A 22075-nucleotide genomic window follows, 5' to 3' on the forward strand; every position below is an offset into this window, starting at 1 on the left:
ACAATGGAAAATAAGAGGCATGGTCTTACGTAACTGTGAATAGTTCAGCAAGCTAAAAATTCACAGAAATTTAACCGTTTAAATACATTTTACCACCAACTCATGTCTGAAGTCAGACTAGGATGGTGTGTCTTGTATCTGTTACATTGGAACTAGACTTTTAGTCTTTCTCTTTTTAGATTGTTTTGTGTTTGGTGCTGTGCCAGAATAAAATCCAAGTTAGTTACATTTCTTTATCCAAAGTTCAGTGAAGTATTATTCCTGTTAATAATATCCTCATGGTCATTGTTTATAAATGTATAATCCTGAGTTTAGGATTACTGGAGATTATGGGAGCAGTTCCTCACTTGTCTTTTTCAACCCCAGCTGAGCCAAGTTTCCATGCAGATATGTTGGTCTGCTTTTCCTGAATGCTATGTTGTCAATGTTATTGTTTCAGTCTCTTCCTATGACTGTAACTTACTGGTGCCCTACCTACAGCTGTCATCATTCGAAAGTTGTAACCAGCACTTGTAAGATGTTGTGAGGATGCAATCAGATAAGACTTTGTTAAAAGGCTGATGAGGATGCATCTTTCCATGAGTTGATTGGCACTGGGATTTTAAAAATGGATTTGATTTTGAATTAGCCTTGATGGATGTAGAATATAGGCTCTCTTCTAGTTTTGTTGCTTTTAGAGGAGTTCTCGAAGTGGTAGGAGGTATTGTTCATCACATTTCAAAACAGTGAGGCACCAGATTTTTTTTATCTTTGACTGTGTTGTTGGAAGCTGGGGAAAGTTAGAAACCAGAAGTGGCTTTTATAGTTCCATGAAAGTTTGAAACATGAGAAAAAGACTCCATAAATTCTGCAGTATCTTCCTCTTTATCTCTTTTCCTACATCACCTTCTCTGATGTTTTTCTGATTCTTTTAAAAATTTATTTGTTTATTTTTGAATCTGGGAAAATGGTTCTTATGCTGTTATTTGGTATTTGCTAGAATGTTGAATACTGTTTGTTTTCTATTCAAGAGAAATGGCAATTGAGCTGAAGCCAGATTTTCTCATGAATAACTGACTTGATCTAAATTTATAAACCGTACAAAGATGGAAAACCATTTCAAGCCTTTGTGTCAGAAGCAAAAATAAAATAAAAGTATTTTCTTTTCTGCCCATTTAAACATAATTCATTGTATCCTTGAGTGCGAGGAATAAGAGTAAGCTTATCTGGCATTTGTTAGGTTGCAGAAAGAAATAGGTGTAGAGCAAATTTGGCTGAAAAAACCCTCTGCTTTCAAAAAAAAGAAAAAAAAGACGACATGGTTTTGGTCTGTCACACTTCTCATAGGTTTTGCAAAGGAATATGTGTTACTACTATTTTCTATTTTGCTACATTTCTTCATCTATGAATCCTGTTCCTGATGAGTAAAGCTGTCCAGTTACCAAATTTTCCCACTACATTTTTAATCAAATTTGCCAAGAAACTTCATAAAGTTTAGGATAGGTGAGTGAATTGTGAGAGAACATCAAAGGACCAGTAATCTTACCGATGCCTTCTGAAATTTTCTATATTTTCAAGTGAGTTTTGGGAAGATCCTCTGTGTTCAGGACTACAAGGCTAAATTGTCAAGGGCAAGACGCACATGCTCTAGAGGAACTGGATCAGCAGAGGTTTTGTAGGCGGATACAAAGGTACATTGTCATGGTGGCAAAGGGGGACTTTAAATGGTCCATTCCCATACCTTGTGGCTGGTTCCACCTCTCCCTTGGTTTTTATAAACTTTTTAAAAATCCGAACAAAAACTAAATGGATCTCTGACTTAATTTGGGGGGATTTTGAAACAAATTGTGGAATGCCTGCTGATTATGGCATCCTTTGGTTTACCAAGATATATGAAGTGCCAGTGGTCCTTCTAGCCTTTCAGTTGCTTTCAGGATGTTTACCTTTGCCTTTTGGAATTGCCAAATCCAGTGGTGTTAGAAATCTCTTCTCTGCCATTAAGTGTAAGAAGGAAAAAGTGTGTATAAACTTATGTAAAGTAACAGACTGAACTTATGTTTTCAAACTTTTTTGGACTTCTTTTCAAATAATTTCCATTTGTGCTCAAAGTTTCTGTGACATAATGCCACAACGTTCTAAAATAAATTAACCTCCACAGTTGAACTTTATCTGTTTCAGATTATAGCCAGAGATTTTAACCTTTGAGCCTCTGAAATGAGTGTTGACCTTTTGCCTGACATAATTTTTGCTGAAATTAACTCTATATCCTTAGGTACATTTCTGTTCAGAAAGCTTGGAAAACACTTGGTAGAAGAATTGTATTAATAATTTCTGCTTTTATTTTTATGATGATTATCTATACTGAGCAGCATATTAAAAATGTTTATCTAAATTCAAGAGGAGACACTTTCTTGGGAGAAACTCATATATTCTGATATGAAGGTATTTTAATATCCAGTGATTTGCATTGCAGGGCAGAAATGAAATTCAGATTAACATTGTTCAGAAAGTATGGCTGCTGCTGCAGTGTAGTGAAACTAAAGGTTACTTAGGTATAATGCGAGACTATTAGATTTCTGCCTGGATGAAGTTTCTAATGACAGCTCATTACAGTAACTGCTCAGACCAAGTTAGTATGCCCATGACTCCCCCAGAATTAATGGGAGCTGAGATATGTACAGGTAGACAGCTGTGTGATTACTGCTGAATGGGCCCTTACCAGCCATTGGTAGGATGGCTTCAATGAGACGAATGGGGAGGCATCTCTTTGTATAGGTTGTGAATTTGGATAACAGAAAAGAAAAAAAAAAAAAAAAAGATGATGTCAAAAATAGAAGGCTGATTATCAAAGTTTGAGTTAGACAAGATCATGGCTGTGTCTATGTTTAAAGCCCCAATGCACAGTATAAATGAGGATCATTAGATACCTGTTTTTATTAGGGAACCCACTGGACCCTGGACTTTGTTCTTCTATCACTTACACTCGTGTTAGATTCTAGATTTAGAGCTCATTTGCTTTCTTCCCCTGAAGCCAGTGAGATATTTACAGTTGAATTTGGTGGGAACTACAGTTAAATATCAATTACATGTTCATACCTCTCCCATAGGCTTTTCGTAGATATCTTCTTGCCATTGCTCAGCCTTTGTTTGAATAGCATCTCGCTGGAGGGCCTCTAACACCTTCTTTGGAGTAACAAAGCCATATTGTGCTTCAAGCAAAGCCAAGTCAATTTTTTCAGCCTTAAGTACTCCTATAACTTCATCTTGAGCCTGCAGAAACACAAAGGTTTTATTTTGTTAAACTGTATATGTGTATTTATAGGTTAGCTTTCTACTTTTGATTTTAAGAAAACTAAAAAACTTTTAAAGAATGCTGTTTATGTAAAGTGCCCCAAAATAGTCAGTAACATGAAGACAGTTAAAAAACATGAGGGAGCTATTCATCTTTGTATTTTATTAGTTCTGCATACACTCCAACATCTTCAGAACCCTCATCAATGCTTAAGTACTTTGTTAGTGATTAGATTGTGTTGCTGTTTCTGGACAAGTTTGTAGCATTCACAATGCAAAATTTCAGGGCAAAGTGTGACTTGTGGCAGTGCAAGATGTTAGGCTGGTTCTTGAAGCCTGGAAGTGCTGCACATCATGTATATTTTGGGTGCAAAGGTGGCTTCTGTAGTTTAAACCCACCTGGGGTTGTCCGCTTCTGTTGTTATACCGAGCTCATTTGAGCAGTGAATGTAGTGAGGTGTGCTGTGCAGGGGATGTGACACTTCGCAACGCACATTCCAGAGCCATGCAATAATGGCAGTTCTTTAAAACAAGATTAATTGCCTTCAAAGCTGACAGTGGAGTTCTGTGTGCATGTATATGTACGTGTGCATGCATGTGTGAGACCATGCCTTATGTCTTTATAGACATGTAGATGTGCACATGCTCATGTACCTGCACTCAGGTAATAAGCAACCTTGCAGCATCAAGTTTTTTGGAAGTAACTGCTGTAAGGGTATTCACAACTTGTGAGTGCATGTTAAAAAAAGGCATTTTAAAAGATAATGATTGAGAGGTGGTGGTGTTATCTGGTTTCCAAAAGTCGTGTAGTTCCAAAAAGTATAGCCTAAATATGTGCATTATACTTTTCCTTTTCTAATGTCACTTCATTTGTTTCCTTAATCTTATAAAATATCTGATGACATCCTGTTAATCTTATAAAATAGCTGATGACATCCTGTTACCAAAGAGTAGATACAATATGTTCTCAGGTATGTTTTCAGTATGTTCTTCTATGTATGTATTTCAGAAATTCTTGCGCGCTGGCAGGTACACATGCCTTCTTCCTATCATACAGCATTGTTCTGTAAGTCCGTGCTCCATGCTGGAGAAACATGCTGTATGTATCTGCAGTATTTGAAGTGATCTATAGATTCTCTTTGCTCTTTTAAAAAAGAAAACAAGCCACCAAGAACACTTCTTTCCTATAAAGTTACTAGTTCCTAGACATTAAGTTGAAGGAGACAGAATACCTGCTCCGAATATTGTGCTAATTGTCTCGAAGTCCCACTTCTAATGAATGTTCTTTTATGAGAATATCTGATTATGTGAATGTTTGCACTGGGGGGGGAAACTGGTTTAGGTCACCACCTCCCCTAGGGCTGTGTCCATGTCTTTTTTCCCTGCATCCTCTGGTGGTGGAGGTTGCCCCCTGCCTCCGTTATAGTGACATAACTACATGAACTATCTCAAACATCCATTGTCTGCAATGATCTCTGTTAAAACCAAAATGAAATACATGCTAATCCTAGAAGGGTAGAATAGGAAGGGAAGAAATCAGAGAGAGGGATATATCTCAGGAGAGGGTAACAATTTTCAGTCTGACTGCTCTTGACTAGAGCACTTCTGTATCTCTATCTGTGACTATGTTTAAAAAAAAATATAAAATGCTCTATTTCTAATCCTGTGGAAGAAACCTAGAAGAGTGATCTTTGTGCATCTTAAATGTTCTGGAATCGGAAAGTAATGGCATCTAACTTTGAAACTTAATTATGGTTGGATTGACAGCTGATCTTCAGAGATTTGACTTGGCATTACAGGTGGTGGAAAATTAGAAATAAAAAATGACTTCTTGCTTCTTTCATTCATGATGCTTCCTTTGGAATGTTGGACATGATTTAAAATGTTCATGTCATGCTTATTGTTTTCCAGTTTCTTATTTCACTCTGTTCCAGTTTTAAATCTTAAGAATTGAAGTGTATGTGGGTTTTATATATATATATATATATATTTATATTACATAAGTGTAATGAAGTGTGTGTGTAATATAAATACATATATAAATATACATACACAAACATCTCTTTTCTGAGAGGAAGAGAGAACTGTTTTGGAGGAGTGTGTGACATCTGAATTATAATCTAAATTAAGAAAGGGCATGTGAGCCAGAGAGAAATGTTTTGCAAACATGGAAATTGTTTTGTTTGCATAATGAAGTGTTCTCTAGAAGTTTGCATTGGATCTTACCCTCAGAGATTGGTACATCTATTAAATAGTCATATTTCATGTGCGTTCTGTTAAGCTTATATGTATTATTATGTAATATATGTATGCCTATGTTAAGAATGGAACTACCCAGGTGCTGTCTAGGTAATAAACTCTGAAACCATGTGATACACCCATTTATACCACTTTGGCCAGTTTGCTCTTTCCTCTGTCTGTGAGCAGTTTTAAGAGGCTACCACTACTTCTGTGCAATCAGCCTGCCACAGAAATATTCTTCCTGCTCAGTGGAAGTCTGGTTCCCACTTCCTAAAATTACATTTGACCAGGTTAGGCATCGTTTACCACGTGGCAGCTGGCTCCTTTTCCAGACAGAAAAATGCTCGCTCTTCAAAATCCAGTATCTTGTGGGCTAAGTAGTGTGCAACACTTAGGCTTAATATTATGGGAAATAAAATGGCTATTTTGATTTTTCTAGGAAAAGATGTTAGAATACTGTTGAGTGAATTAGTTCTTGTGATCTGGCACATAGTGATTCGTAAACAGTAATGCTCGTGACTTTGTTGGAGATGGGAGATAAGAAATAATTAACAGATATTAAAGGTTCTCCATATAGGTTTTACAGTGAAAATACTTTGTATTCAGAGTACTTAGAAAGGGGCAGCACAATAGGACAGTTTTGTGAGTTCTCTGCTCTGAGAGTTACGTGATCCTTCACAGTGGACCATGAGTGTTTTTAGTGCGATACAGGTACATTTTGAATAAATATTATTTGCATTAAGGGTGGGATAAAGATCGCCTTTTCTGGCTGATAGCTGTAATATAGTAATAGCTATAATTTGTGTTTTTATGTACTTTGCTGTTTATATTTGCCCTTCTATATCAGATTAGGTAGGGTGTTTCTTTAACATGAAAGCAGCATGTGTTTGCAGTAAATTGGTGGGGCGGGGAGCGTGTTTTAATCTGGAATATAAAATAAGACAATAAATCACCTGTAATTCACCCTCGAGGACACTAAGAAGAAATAGCAAGTCATCACGAGAGAGATCCTCTCTTTTCTTGGAAGAACTTTGGTTTTTTTCTGCCTTAGGGCTTCTTAGGATGGTACTGGCTTGGGCTACATCATCCTTTTCCTTCTGCCTTCTTTGCACGTTTCCTCTCCCACTGTAACCGACCTCTTCTTTATGGTGGTCTTTCGGCCTTTGCTGGCTCAGCTTTGGTCTGGTTGGGCTTTCTGTGCTGTTACTTCTGGAATGCATGGTTTTTATCTCTGAAGCTGAAGGAAGGTGGGGAAAAAAAGTAATTGTTTTAACTAACAAAGACTATAAAACTATTGCCATAATTTATGATGGTGGGTATTATTCCCTCCAGACTGGTAGTTTTCCCTCCCACACAAGGCTGTTTGTCATTTGACAAAAGCTGACAACCTCATGTAAGCCAACAGGACTGGGCGTGATCCTTACTGGATGTCTTTAGTGAAGTGAGTCTTAACTGGTTTTAAGGAGTTGTAACAATTCCCTCCTCAATATTTGCAAAGACAGCAACTTTAGCAACAGTACTGTGCACATCACAGCAGACCACGTTTTCCATTTGAGAGACAGCGCCTACCTCACCTTTCAGGTACTTACTGTGATGAGGCAAATTTAGAGATTTAGAAGGCTTTCACTAGGAAAATCTTTCTGTTCCAATTTCATAACGTACCAGCCCTTACTGTATAGCTGTGTTTTGTTTTTCTTTGTCTTTCCAAGGGAGAGCACAGAATTGGTTCTCCACTACTACGAGTTATGTAGTTGCATTCTCCACGTTTGGCAAAATGTAGGGTTAGCACGTCCAGACTGCAAGGGGTGAACCTTGTTGTAAACACCCCCTCCCCAACACAACCACTCCGAAAACCAAACTACCTTGCTGATTGTGGTCTGCCTCGCCAATACCCATATAGTATGAAACCTTACTACTTCTTTAGTGCTAGACTCTAGCATTCTAGAGGTGTTAGTACCTGGCCAAAGGGAGACCTGTCCTAACTAGGCCCCTTTGAAGTGCCACTGTTAAATAAACATGCCCTAATGCCTTTTGCAGATAAATGACTAACACTGTATAAATATTGATTAACCTCAGGAACTTGGTTTTGCTTATCAGCACTCACATTAAGGTATGAATGGATTATAGTCCACCTCTACAGGAAAACTGTGGTCATGCATACTGTCCAGCAGATAAAAGCCTGATCGTGTGATTCAAAGGTGCAACTAAATGTGTTCCAAATACAAATAAGGCAGACGTTTTCTTATCAAACTGCAAAGCTAATTGCTGAAAGGTCCAGAAAATTCTTGTGGCCTATGGTAAGCAGGAGATGATTGTGTTGTTGCTTTTTGGTCTCACAAATCTGTGCCTAATAAAGTTCTTTCAGAGCTCCCCCTTATGCCAGGTTCTGACTCTAAACCCTAAACTCTGTGACTGCACTCCTTAACTGTGCTGATTTTCCACTGAACGCTACAAATACTTCATTTTGTTGTTTTTCTGCAAGAACAGAGGAGGTGGAAGAAGCTTTTAGTTTGTAATGGATGATGGCTGAGAGTGGGGAGAATTTATCAAAAACTTTACAAGAAAAGCAAGTGATGTTTTCTATAATGCTGAAGTCTCTTCTAGTCTAATTTAAAGCATTCATAATAGCTTGTATTTCGTAAGAAAAACTTGTTTCTCCAGGTCTCCAAAAATCAAGGTGTGTCAGATTTGCCTGGCAGTGTGCACTGGAACCTGTTTGTGAAGCTGTGCATCAACAGTGTCAGGTTAGGATGGAGGCTTGTTACAGTGCATGTAGGAAACAAGAGTTGTTTGTAGCAGGCCGGCAGGGATGTTAGCTGATGATGATTAGTTTAAGTTGGTGCTCATCCTGTCCTTTCAGTTGAATGTAGTTTCTCTTTGTTCACTGTGGTCTGCTTATTAGGCTTACTCACCTTTTGTATCTTGCTTACAAAGTATTACTACTTTGGAAGAAGACCATTGGTTTCCTTTGAGCCTAAAATGCCGAATGCCTGTTTGGCTTTTACGTACGGTTAATAGCTAGTGTTTATAAGATCAAATGTAGGAGTTGTGAATTAAATCAGGTAACCTGAATGCATTATGAGCTTGTCCATGCACTTTGATCCCGCAAGCACAGGACGCTGTGAAATGCATAAATAGTCCAAGAAGCCCTTGCATTTTTCACCTCATGGCATGCCTGGTGCAGCAGCAGTCTCAATTGGAAATCAAGCTACTGTCAAACTTGTTGACAACAAGTGTCAATATGGCATTCCTTGTGGAAGGGAAGAGGAACCAGTGCGTAAGGAAGAGGTTCGTACCTTTTCAAGCTTTTTGAGTTGGCTGCATCTGGCAACAGGATCCTGAACTTGAAAGGACAGTAGTCTCGGCGATCCTGCCAAGAAGGACACCCTCCCCCATGTTTTCTCTTACACTGTACACATGCTGTTGGCTTCAAGGCCGCGTGCCACATACGGTTTTCACAGCTACAGAGGGCTAGCTGTGACTCCCTTTTAAGCTTGTCGTGCCTACTTCTTAATCAGGTAGATCAGTCCTTATTGCACTGGCAAAAGGTACTTGGTCCCTGAGAAGGCCAGCTGACCTGCCAAACAGGTGACCCTCCTATGGAGATGGTGCCTTTGCAGCATCCCAGAGTGGATTTTTCTTCTTTTCTTGTTGAGCAGAGTTGTTACGTACACTTTAGCTGCATTCTGTTCTTGCATTCCTGAATCCCAGTGCCTATTATTGAATCTGCTAATGCAAATATTTATCTAGATTTACCAATTAACATGAAAGATAAGAGATTGAAGTGGCATACTAAATGTATCCTTTAAGTACTTTTTTATTGGTACTTGAATGTAGCTCACAAGAGAGGCGCAAACACTCTGGTATTAGTAGGGCCCCTTATTAACATATTCTTTCTCTGTTGATTTATTTAAGCCTTATTACCTGTACATTGACTGGCATTCTTATTATTTGTAGTGTTATCTGTTTACATAAGGGTGTTTAGTGTTAATGTGGTCATCAAAGGATGTAGGTATGAGTAACGGAAGGGCAATTCAAAGCTTCACATTACTGCAGACAGTGTAGCTGCTGGTAAAGCAAGCAAAGCGGGAGCTCAGGAACGGACAAAAATAAACATCCCATCCACCTGCCGTGAAATTCCTCACCACCTTCAAATTGTCAGACCCCCTAGACGTGGCACCATCTAAGGGACTAACCCTCAAAGTGCACCTGACATTTTGGACAGAATATCAGCTGCCGTGTCATGCACTTGCACCATGGCAGAAAGATGTTCCATTTTAATCCAGAGGATGCTGGTTTTCTGCAATGTTACTAAGCCCTTGAACGGCCCTAGTGTAACATTCAAGATAGAAGCAGTGTCATTCGAAACTTTCCAGCTCTGTGTTGTGGCATGTTGGGTTATTTTTTCTACTTTGAACAACTCTTTCCATGTTTTTAAAGGTTAATGAAGAGCTACATTTCTCCTCCCCCCCACTTCCCCTCCCCCCTGCCCCAAGGTAAAAATGTTAATAGGCTCATAAAATTTGTGGGTATCAGTTGTCTCATGGCACCCAAAAAGGTATCTCATCCCTCCTGAGCCTAAGCTCTAAAGATTAGACTAAAGAGTGGCAAATTTGCCTTTTTGCATACCTGTGTCTTAGCCCGATTTTACTTTAAATCACATGTTGATGGGGGCTGCGTACAAGAGAGCTGTCTTGCAAAAAAAGAGGTAAGGAAGAAGTGTCCCTGCTTGTAACAGGGGTTGTAGTTCACAGAGTCTCTGTGGTTTCTCCTGGAGGACTGACTCTTGCATCTTGTGGTAAACTTCTGTATAGAAGCTACTTTAAGCCCTGTTTCTCTGTACCACCAAGAAGGATGACAATATAAGATACTGTAGAAAACAGTAAACAACTGTTAAGAAAGAAGAAAGCAGGTGTGTGCTTTGCACTTGTGATCTTTCATCTGTTTTGGATCGATTACTGTACAGCAGGGATTGTAGCTACATGAACAGAAGAAACAAGGATACTTGTCAGCATTCTCATATGATGCTTTATGCACCATCTAGGCGGCATCTGCTTGCATCAAAAATGAAAGAAGATTGAAAGGGACCGTCCAGATCATGAAGTCACGTCTTGTGAAATCACAGACCAACATGCAGTAGGCACTTAATAGAGGTTAGTTTACTGTAAGTGTGCTAATTGAAGAGCACAAGGCCTGTGTTCTGCACTATTGTGCTTTCCTTCATGTTATGAGGTGTCTGTTTTACTGAAGATTTTGTAGTGCTATCTTGCTTGAAGTCACAAGGTGTTGGTTCCCAGGCTCATCAGATTCAGTGCAGCTTGGTAGACTGGTTCCAGATTGAAAATGGAGTAAGGGTAGGTGACATTGAAACGTTCTGGTAAATCAAATTATTGCAAGTAACATACTCTGCAAAGTTTGAATCTATTCTCAGTGTTCGTGTTCTTGTTCTTACAGTTTGTTTTCTGTTCTGTTTTTTTAAAGAGCTTGCTCATCTCTGAACATGTGTGCTGTCCTTCTGCCTATAAAGGAGAAATTTTCCTCTCCTTGGTGATAAGCAAGTAATCTGAGGGATCAAAATATACTTTCCAGAAGAGCCAGATGAATAAATGACCAAATGTTTCTATGATATTAACTTGGTCTCCACCCTCTCAATCATATGCTGAAGGAGATGAAACTGCATTTGTCTGTTTGGCAGCAGTGAACAAGCAGGTGGTTCAGAAATCCCCACACTTTTGTGGGAAAGACTGAATATCCTTCAGAGATGATTTCACCACAGACACTGTAGGGTTTTAAGAGACATCCATTTTTTTTCCGTCTATTTTTCCCTTTAGTGTTTTCTCTTTAGTCAGTGATTGACTTATGAGCTAACAAAATCCCTCACAGGACCAAATCTTCCCTTAATCCCAGGGTAAGGATCCTGAACAGTTGAGAACTTGCTGTTTCTTCCAAAAATCCATGACTAAGCAAGGAATTATGTCTTTCTGTTTTTTAACATCCCTTAAAGGGTTATGGCAATGCTTTTGATTTGCTGAAATTGATAGGATCCCTACCAACAGGCTGACTTTTAAAAGGAGTTGAGATGCAATTGCTTAGCGTGCCAATGTAATGGGAGAGCACAAAACACATGATGTCTTTTGGAAAGAGGTCTGAAATCCTCTGCCCATCACTAAAAATGTGGTTTGGGGCACGATTGTTCTAAGCAGGGTTCTTCAGCTGGTCTGTAAAACCGAATGGCCTGGGTACTAGACCTCTTTGTGGTTATCCGTGAGAAAATGAAGAGGTGGGCTCCTTGCTGTATCGCTTAACATTTCTTTGGCAAAACTGGGTAGCTGTTCTGAAATCTGAAATGAAGATCTGTATTCCACAGAGGTTCCAGCTCAGAAATCAGAACCAATCAAATGGGTTGGTTTTCCCTTGTCTCTGGTCATACCTTGGAACAACTTCTGACCATACCTAACACTCAAAGACACTTGTATCACTTTTTCCTCCTGCTATGCCCTTCTCTCTCCTCCACAGAAATTCAGCTCTCCTAGTTTGTGGTCCAGCATTTTGCTAAGTTGATGGTAGTCTTAGAAGATTGCTTATTGTGTTATATGTATACAGTTTATGTAGCAAATAGGTTGGATGCACTGCATTTGTTTGAGGTGATTTGTCTTCTCAGTGAGGTATTACACAGGCTGCAAGGCCACAATGTGCAGGTAAGGTTTTAGTTGTAGTGGCGGAATGACTCCTAAGCTGTATGTGCACTGTAGCTTCAATGTGCTGCTACAGGGTGACAACACTAGTATAATCCCATCTTTTCACGGGTTCGAAAGATTGAGGAGGAATCAAAATTAAGATAGCTAGAATTTCTTTAACTTTCTATTTCTGGGAATGGAGGGTTGTGGTGAATTTTACGCAATTCCACTGAATTGCTTCTGGGAGATAAATATGGGGAACTTTCTCTGTCTGCCTCCTTGGATTTAGGGTTTTTTTTTTTCTTTTTGAAGTAAAATGTTTTGCACTTGTTTTGTAATTAGATACTAAAAGTGGATTATTTATAAGGATTAGTGCAAGACAGATTTTTGGTGCATGTGAAAAAATGTTACTAACATCAAGTAGATCTCTAAGTGTTTGAACAGGTAAACTCTGCAATGCCATCTTACCTGTTTCTCCTTCTAAAAGTGAATCTTGCAGTTGTCTGTATGACAGATTTTTATTGGTAAATTACACTGAAATAAAACTCAACTGCTTCAATTTCAATTTGCTTTCCAAATACAGAACTTTCTCTTTTTATAAGCATAAGAAACAGTTAATGTTATGTAATACCAGTGTACTTGTGGTTTAATACTTATTATTCAGCTGCTGTAATTTTGACTCCAGTGTATAATTACTCTGTAATTACAGCATTATCCAAAGCAAAAATGGGAAATAGTGCTCCATGAAAAGAAAATGTTCCTATCTTAGAAATTGTGTATCTAAACTTGTCCTTTTTCCTGAATATCTTGAAATTAACTGCACCGTAGACGTTTACGTAGCAGGATAATTCAGCTCCACTTTAGGTTAAGTACTATAGTATATACAACCAAGTATATATTTAAAAATTAAAATAAAAAAAGAAAGAAGCTGTGTAGACAGAACTACTAACGGAGCCTGGTTATCTGTAGATCTATGCCTATAGAAAGGCAAAGGCAGCAGCTACTGCGGCTGAGTTTGAATCCCACATTTCAGTTTTTCCTCACTGTGGCTGGCTGTCAATGCTTTCTGCAGGCACCGCTTTCCCTGGAATCTGTAGAAATGTCAGTATCTTGCCCTCTCTCTCTGGCTTGTTTGAAATTGGCAGTGGTTCAGGATGGGACCCCCGGATAGACAAAGTGTGCAGCTTCATTGCCACAGAGAAATGAAACAAGCTCAGGCTGTCATTAGGAAGAATACACTGGAAACTTTGGTTGCCCTTTTTGCAGAACCATCTGTCATGGGGGTATTTGTGAAGCTGAAGGGTGGCATATTCAGACTTGTGCAACAAAAATTACCTGCATGGTGTGTAATACGTTTCTGTAAATCCCACGGGCAATAGCTAAAGAAGGGTATTTGAAGACTTGAGAAGGAGCTAACTATCTTTTTGTAAAATAAAAATGTGCAAGATTTGAAAACAAATTAAAAAATCCAATCCAAAAGTTTTTAGGTTTGGGGTTTCAGGATAGGCCAAAATTTTTTGTATGGTAAGTCACACACCTTCTGTCTACTGAACAGTGGGGGGTTGTGGTTTTGTTTGGGTGTTGGGTGGTTTTTGTTGGTTTTGGGTTTTTTTTCCCCCAACTTTACTGAGGGTTTTTACTGGCTTTTATTTTATGTTTTGCAGGTTATTGATCTGCTCTAGTTTGTACATTCATATTTCTGATTCTTTCACGTGAGATCCATGTGCCTCTCAGGTCAATACCTAGTTTCTGGCTTTTGCTTTCCCCCTTCCTATTAGAGACTTACTAAATGAAATCTTACACAGGCCCTGGTCAAGGTTAGTGTCTCCCTGGACGAAACATGGTGCAATCCTGAAGGTATTGTCTCAGCAGTGGAATTGATTTTGTGCAAGTACATGACAGTTTTGGCATAGTTTAAAATCCGGGGGAAGTTTCTCAGTGTGCAAGGCACTCCAAATGCTCCATGTGTTTGCTTGTCTCCCAGCAGGCAGGTATGTGCCCTTCCTTCCCCAAGTTGAACATGCTTTTGGTAAATGGGGAACCTGCAAAAGCAGCTATTTCTGACTTCCTGACAATCTAGGCTATTGCCCACACTTCTTTTGCTGTCCTCAGCAGACCTGATCTAGCCCAAATGCCATCATTGTGTGGTAATCTTATAAATATTTTAAGGTGAGTTTTGTGATATCAGGTTTTAAAAAAAAAAAAAAAAAAATCCCATTTTTATAGTGTTCTTTCCCACTTCCCAAAACTTCCTGTCACCCCCCAGAACGGGAACATGTAATGTTCTATTTTAATCATCTAAGCCAAATTAAAATACTGTCAATTCAGTATTTTTCCTCCGATGATTTTAGTAGCATGACAGACCTCTTCATTTTAAAACTATTTTTCAAAGTAAGAATAAGCAAATCACACTAAAATGAAGAGAAGTCTGTGAGACTAAAAGACAAAAGTTCACACAGCCTAGTGCAATTTTTACATCTCTGACTTCAGCGATTAACTTTCCCTGCACATAAGCATGTGTGCATACAAACACCATTTCAGTGGCCTGTGTGTCTGCTATAGTACGGTCCTTCCTTTCTGGTGGAGGCTAAATTGACTCTGGCAAAGAAGTGCTTGTGACGAACAGTCATCTTGTGTGCCCTTAAACATGCTGGTAATGTGGTATAAGGTCATTTTGAAAAGCAGCCTATAATCACAATTCTCTAAAGAGAATCTAATTGAAGAAATACAATGTTATGGTATTATTAGCTATAATAGCTCTGGGCAGAAGAGAAGGAAGAAACCAATGGTATTTCTTGTATTTCAGCGAGTGTGTCTCCACGCACACACACAACATTTTAAATAAAGTATTTTTGTGCCAAGTGTGTGTCTGTGTAATTCTCTTGTGCTTGGTGCACGTGGCAAATACAAAATAAGTGGTCCTGTATAAGCTTTCAGCAAAAGAGCAGTAGTACAGAGTTGAAGTACTTTGCTTTTGTTTTCAATGAAAAATGTATGATTAGTAAGCAAGGATTATCTAGTATATGTTATCTAGTGTAAGCGAATTTGTTACCCCACAGTAACTGGTCTGGGTATCCAAGACCCAAACTTCTTAACTCTTGCAGCCATCTCCATTTCCATTTTACTCATTTTTTTATCTGCTCGGTGTTTGCATGGAGTGCCATACATCCATGAGTCATGGAATAGGCAGCAGAGACCACAGTGAGGACTACAGAATAAAAATGTACACCTTCAAAGTGAGTATATATTAATTTTCTTCAAGGGTATTTTTGACAAGCATAGCTTTGTTGAGACATTTCTTTGTGTGGGAGTGTTTGCCTCAGTATTGCTTTTCCCCACACATGAAAATAAACCACAGACTTTTAAATATCCTGAGAAAAGCTGCTTCAAAGAAAGATCAAAAGTCTTTAGTAACATCTGAGGAAGCGGCATGGCTGCCTCTGTTGTGAACTCATGTCTATGGAGAGCTGGCTAAGACAATCAAGATCATTATTCCATTGATTTGATCATTTGCAACCTACTCTGAGAGGAGATGCCTTGTTTGGAGAAGGAGGAGGTGGGGGAATCCACAGATGCCCCCTAATTTTTCCCAGACAGACGAATAAAATAACTTTTCAAAACCAACTCTGTTGTTTTTCCCACTATATGGTGTGGGATGCTCTACTTCAAACGACTGTCTTTAGTAGTGCATGTTCAAGAGTTCTATGTGAGTTGACTGACATTTTTACATACGCAATTTTATCTGCTTTTGTGGCTGTTGAAATTAGGTGAAGTGTTCAGATATGGCTTACAGGGCTTCATGCAAATTATGTATCTGATCTTTTGTTTGCTTCCTTGCCTGCTTGCTTGGTTTTGATTTGATTTGTCAAAAAAATCCCTTTTCAGCTGTTTTTGCATCTAAGCAACACAGAACACATATTAGGCAAGCTTTAAAAGTTTGTGATCTTCTCCCTAATCTGGAATTCCCCACCTTTAGACAGCTTTCAGGAAAACAGCTTAGTTTTTGTTCTTCCTAAGCCCTGGGTTTTCTTTCTTATGTTTCTCTTCATGTCTGTTTGCCTTCATGAACTTCATCTTTTATGCTTCAGACCAAATCTTTATCTGCTGTCTGATAGCAGAGAGTACTTGACTCATAGAAGCTGTTGAGAATAGCGTTTCTCTTTTTGAGGGATTTCACTGGTTTTGTCATGCTGGCACCCAAGCATCTGTGAACAACACAAAGTAGGACTTCAGGCTTGTATCTAAGCCTAGGATATCTGAGTTGTTGGTGTGGGATTTGTTTGGGGTTTTGTTTGTTGCTGTTTTAAACCAAACTTCTTCATACCATCGGCATCAACGACTATGTTCTGCTGCTATCTATATATCGGACAGTAGTCTTTCATTGGTTTATCTGATTAGAAATGAAATCACTCTGGTTGCTTTTTTCCTGGATTTTAGGGTTTTTTTTTTAGCTGTGGACTGGATTTTCCTTATATATCCTAAAGTTCAGATCTTTATTACGTTCTGTGGTGTGGTACTTTGTGTTCCTATAGTTAGGGAAGTACTGAGTTTTTCTTTGTATTCTGTAATACAAAACCAGTGTGATTGCATGTTGTTATTCTCCTTGCTTTCTTTTCTCATTAATGGCAATACCTAAGTATGTAACAGCAGGCTAACATATTTTTTCTGACTGAGACAATCTTTAGTTGTGCAAGAAATCTGCTCTGGCATTTTCCTCTTCCAACTGCAACTACAAAACAGCAACATGCAGACGGCCATGGAACATGCCTTACCCCACTCCCCACACCCACATTCTCCAAATCTAATATCCAAGAGAAGAATTTGGATAAATCACATAAATATCCTAAATCATTCTTTCCCAGGAGTTTAATGGAAACAAAATCTCTCAGATCTCCAGTCTTCTCGCTGTAACCTTTCTATGCAGATTAGACCTTATTTCCTATGGAACAGAGGTTTTTGGGTTTCAGTTTTAGTGAAGGGAAGGGATGCTGCCATTGGGGTGAATGGCATGAGTTCCCTTCTTTCCTCTGAGGCAGGAGTGCTGACGGGCAGTGCCCTGTATCTCCCTTGTCCAACACCACAAATGCTGCCTGTGGGCTCTCACGATGATTCATGGTGACAAGTTGCATGATTTTGACAAGAGTACCCTAGAGTCACAAGATGCTCTGAAGAAATTTTGAAAACTAATTTCTAGGCTGTGGTGGCAGTGGAAGTCAGTGTTGCATTGGTGTTTTGAATAAAAATCTCTTTTTGCGCAGGAATATGGATTTCTGCTTTTTGTTGGTTTGGAGGCTTTTTATTTTGTTTTCTTTGGCTTTTAGTATTCTGTTTTGTTCCTATTTATCTTGGTTCTACCTCTTGATTTTGTGGCAGCATGATTTTTTTTAATTGTCTGGTGCAGGGTGACCTCTGCACAACTGAACACAAAGGAAACATGAGCTTACAGGTAGATTCTCAAGTCATCTTTGTAGTTCGCTTTTAGTTTTTGAAGAATTTTTTTCATTAAGATTGGTTATTGCCTTAAATAAGCCAAAATAAAATTACAACTTTGAGTGGTGGCTTATGTCTTTTATATTGTTCATATTAATTGGTGACTGCGACTATATGTGTCTGCCAGGAAAATGTGAAAAGCACAGCGTTTGAAAAGTAACTGTACACAGTGAAATTAATTTTTGTATGTGTTCAGATTACAGGTTTTACTAGCCATGACATTCGTTACTATTTATTATAATGGCTTACAGTTTTGGACCTTCAGCTCCCATAGGAATATGCCCTGCTCTGATGACGCAACTTTGGAAAATGCAATAAAAATGCACTGGAAACCACAGCTTTCTAATAGGAAGTTTCTTAAAAGCAGTGAAGTTAAATTGCCTCCTCACAGAAAAAAGGAAGTGGAATGGAGGTTGGTGGGCCAGGTAGATGTACCTTCTCTGTGTCCCTGGCTATGCTTTCTTCTTTTTTTTTTGTTTGAAATTTGGTCTTGAGGCCATCATCTGTGCTTTGGCATAGGACAAGCAGAGAAAACTCCTATGTTCCTTTCATTGCTACATAAGGACCCCGCAATTGTGCTACATGAGGTTCATACGTAAAGGCAAATGTTGATTTGTGGCTGCAGCTGTGACTTCACCCTGGTTTTGATTATACTGTAGCTGAGTCCTTGCAGAGGGGGGGCAAGGCATGCTGGAGAGGTAGCTTAGAGCCCATACGGTTGTTTGTTCTTCTCTTTGGTTTTCCCCCTGTTCAAATAAAATATGGCTGTGGCCAGTTGCTAGCCCAGTAGCTACTGGGAGTTGAGGAAAGGGATTTTGCAGATGTAAATGGATGTATCTATAGGAATATTTTCCAGGGTTCTGATGTTCAGAATGGTCCTAAGGTACACTAAAGTCCGGATGCCTTCTTCCCTATCCCCACCCCTTTAAAGGCCTCTCTGAAAAGCCCAGTTAAAACACCTGTTTATCCTTTTGGAAGAACGGTAATTAAAATCAAAGCAAAATCTTGGTATTACCTAGCTTAGCTGCTCAGCACCAGTTCTGTGTTTTGCTGGAGCTCTGTTACATGTCTGTTGGTGCTGGAGAGACTTGCAGAAAGCTTGTCCGCCCGCCTCTGTGACGGCCAGTGACAAACAGCATGTAACTAGGCAGAGGCAAGATGGGACCCGAGGGATGCAGTAGGGGACCCTTCTGCTGCCTGTGTTCAGCCCTGCAATTATCATGGGAAGATTTGGGAAGGAATCGGTCCCTGAGCAGCAGGTGCCATAAATGGGTTGATCTGCCAGGAGAGTCCTGTTGGAGTTGCTTTTTTTGGTCTCGGTGGCAATTCTGTTACGTTCCCACTGGTGTTTTCCTGGCAGCTGAGGACAGGTCTGCAGTTTTTTAGGTGTGTTGAGGAGGGCATGGACAGGTGACTATAAATGTTTGCATTTAACATGCAAGTCCTTCCTAGCAAAGCAATGAGTCATATCCTGCAGGCACAGAGGGCCTCCTTAGAGCTGCTGTTTAGTAAGACTTCACCAAAATTATTTTATCTGAAGTTAATGTTTAGCTCCCGAGAGCACCGTGCCTCTTCTGCACATAAATAGTGCTAACTTGTTATATATGAAATTGGCAGATTAATGCCACTTCTGAAAGTACTTGTGCACCACATCATCTGAATGTATCCTCCTAATTCTGTTATATAGGTACAGACATCTCTGCTAGACATATATGAAAAAGACACTTCCTGATCAAACTTCTACATGTAAGATTGCTTGCGAACATTTGCTTAGCATTAAAAAAAATAATTCCAAAGCAGCCCCCTGTTTGATTTCTGAGTGGCTGTAAAAGAGTCATTTTAACACACAGCAGGTGTGTGTGTAGTGATCATATGTTCCTGTGCGTTAGTAGTATTTACATTCTTTCTCTAAGAGGATAATTTTTCTTAGCGCTCTGTTCCAATCAATTCTAGTTTGAGTGAGTGAATAAGTATTTAAAAAGTGTTAACAGTAGAGTGGATTTACGTTGATTAAAACGATACACAGCCCTGAATAGCTAGTTGTTCCTGTGTGTGCAAGCAATTCTATTTGAGGGACGATCACAGATCCTAACACTCCTCTGACACCAAAATGTGAAGTTTTCTGCTCAAATAAATTTCTGCAGATAAAATAAAGGAAAAGCTTTTAAAGGAAAGGCTAGAGAATCTGTCCTGCATCTTTTAATACCAAATACCCAGGAAACATCAGAGTGCATGTGGTGGGATTCTGCAAGCTTTTCTCGTGCAGGTAGGGCTGTTAAAGTCTGTGGGGCTGCATGTGTAAGATTGGATTACAGGGTCGGGGATTGTATTTTGTGACTCTTACTGCGAGTATAACTCTTGAGTACCAGCGTTTTCCTTTAAGTATAGTCTGGCCAGTCTCAAAATGTAGCATTTTTAAAGGTCTTTTGTTAACACGAGCATATTAATTAATTAAGGAAACAAATTTAGAGACAGTAAGATGACTTCTTCTTACTTTAAGGTTTAGTAATTTTCTTGCCATATAGTCTTGAAAAATAAGATAAAGGGGGCGGGACGGCAGGACAGGGACACATGACAAAACAGAACATAAAATTCACTGGGATAGGAGAGGGGAAGGTATTTTCATGATAGCTGAGAAGTAAAACTGACTGTCCAGTTTGGCTTTTAGGGTTAGAACTGCAGGAGAATTGAGGAAGAAATGCATATATATGCTAACAGTGAGGTAGACTGTGGCTCATAACACTGGTATTAATAATGACAGCAATACCATTTTATCATACACATTCATCATTATTTTTTTACCTTGTATGAGTCTAAGACAAACTATGTAGGTTTATCCTCAGACCATTTGCATAATGAGATTGTTTTTGTCATAATTTCAGCTTTATGCGAGTTAGAACTGCAGAGCTGAAACTTACCCATTTCTTTAAGGTTAGTTAGTGATTTCTTTAGAACGTATATGGTTCCAGGCAAATGCTTCAATAGTAAATGGTAGTGCTTGAGCATCAGGAATTGTTTCAGGAAACTGAATCAAATTGGAATAGTTTTAACTTGTCTTTCTACAAATAAGCCAAAAGAATTTATTTCTGCTGCCCATCAAGGGAGTTAAGTAAAATCTTCAGTCTTGAAAATAGCCTTTTGCAAATATGTGTTCTAGATTTAGTGTTGTTTTATTTGGAGAATGATATTTGCAAGTTCTTAATGTCCTGTTAGGTCCTAGACAGGGTTCTTAAATGCCATTGAAGAAATTGACAAGAGTGATCGTTCAGAAACCGATCGTCTTTACCTTACTGCATCTGCATTGTGTGTTTCAAAAGGAGGTTGTTGCTAAGAGGGTGTTAGAATGCATTGCAGTTCTTCAGGGTCTAAATGATGAAAAAGCCTTATGGCAAATTCTTGTTATTGTGGTGTTCTTAATATATCTCTTAAACCAATATTATCCCAATTGATACCCTTTGTGTTCTGTGATCAACAGGATTTGTCAGAGGTGTGGGGTTTTAAGGATCTGGACTAGATATAATTCAGTTTAGCAAGTTGAACTTGATCCTAAATGATTACTATTGTTCAGGGCCTGTAAAAATAGTTTGGAGGCTTAGTCAGAACTACAGTAATAAATGTAGTGAGCAAGCTTTGAAAAAAAATATTAAGAACAGGATCCTGTGAAGTTATACAGGCCACCTGTGCAAGACGTAACCCTGTGGAGATTTAAAGCCGCCTTCCCAAAGGGCTTGTACAATACTTGTAAGAAATAGCTTTGTCGAATTTGCAGCTGCCTTGTTAAGCTTGGACCCTGGTCATCTGCTCCCCGGCTTGGCAGGTACAATAAAGGCAGCGTTTCAGCCAGTGTCTAACCACTGGAGCAGCGGTGCTTGCCAGCGCTGGTCCTAGGGGTGCCGTGGGCTCTTGCCGTGTCCCCTACCCCGCGGTGGGCAGCCCTGCGTGGCTCTGAGTTTGCCGCTGTGTGCTGGAGTGCAGAGCACCTCTGCACCTGCGAACCAGCTGCCTTGGGGCCAGCAGGACTGCCTGGAAGGATGAAGGGGCAGGAGAGTCTGCCAGGAGGGAGGAAAGAAGCCCTTGGCAAAAGATGTATACGACAGTTTTGGGGAAGTGGCTGCCAGTGTTGGTGTGTCAGCTTTGTTTTACGGAAGGTATGTGTGCAGGTTGAACTGGGCAGAGCATCTGGAAGCCTGTGAATAACACTGTGCCCTACTGTGGGACACAGATAAGGCTCCTATGTATTTACATATGTAAAATGCATATATCTTTTAAAATGTGTAAATATATACATATGCAAACTTACTCCACTGTGAGGGAAAAATTGTAATGGCTGAGACCATGACGCCTTGTAAAAAGGATGATTCTTTGTCCAGAATCAGGTATCTTAATATAAATGTTTG

At 39.3% G+C, this 22075-nt stretch overlaps 2 protein-coding genes across 8 annotated transcripts in view; one reads left to right on the forward strand and one right to left on the reverse strand.

Moving 5' to 3' along the window:
- The window catches only part of FILIP1L (filamin A interacting protein 1 like), a 213062-nt gene that overhangs the window by 83139 nt on the left and 107848 nt on the right, over positions 1–22075 (reverse strand). For 5 of the 6 annotated variants that reach the window (XM_069785689.1, XM_069785686.1, XM_069785690.1 and 2 more), the window contains 2 exons: positions 6465–6748; positions 3076–3249 (listed from right to left, as the gene is read on the reverse strand). In XM_069785689.1, coding sequence (XP_069641790.1) covers positions 3076–3249; positions 6465–6748 — 458 coding nt within the window. The remainder of the gene's footprint in view (positions 1–3075; positions 3250–6464; positions 6749–22075) is intronic. The other variant, XM_069785691.1, reaches the window with a different exon arrangement.
- The window catches only part of CMSS1 (cms1 ribosomal small subunit homolog), a 244484-nt gene that overhangs the window by 82483 nt on the left and 139926 nt on the right, over positions 1–22075 (forward strand). The window lies entirely within an intron of this gene.

Source organism: Haliaeetus albicilla, chromosome 6, assembly GCF_947461875.1.
Source record: "Haliaeetus albicilla chromosome 6, bHalAlb1.1, whole genome shotgun sequence".
Lineage (NCBI taxonomy): Eukaryota > Metazoa > Chordata > Aves > Accipitriformes > Accipitridae > Haliaeetus > Haliaeetus albicilla.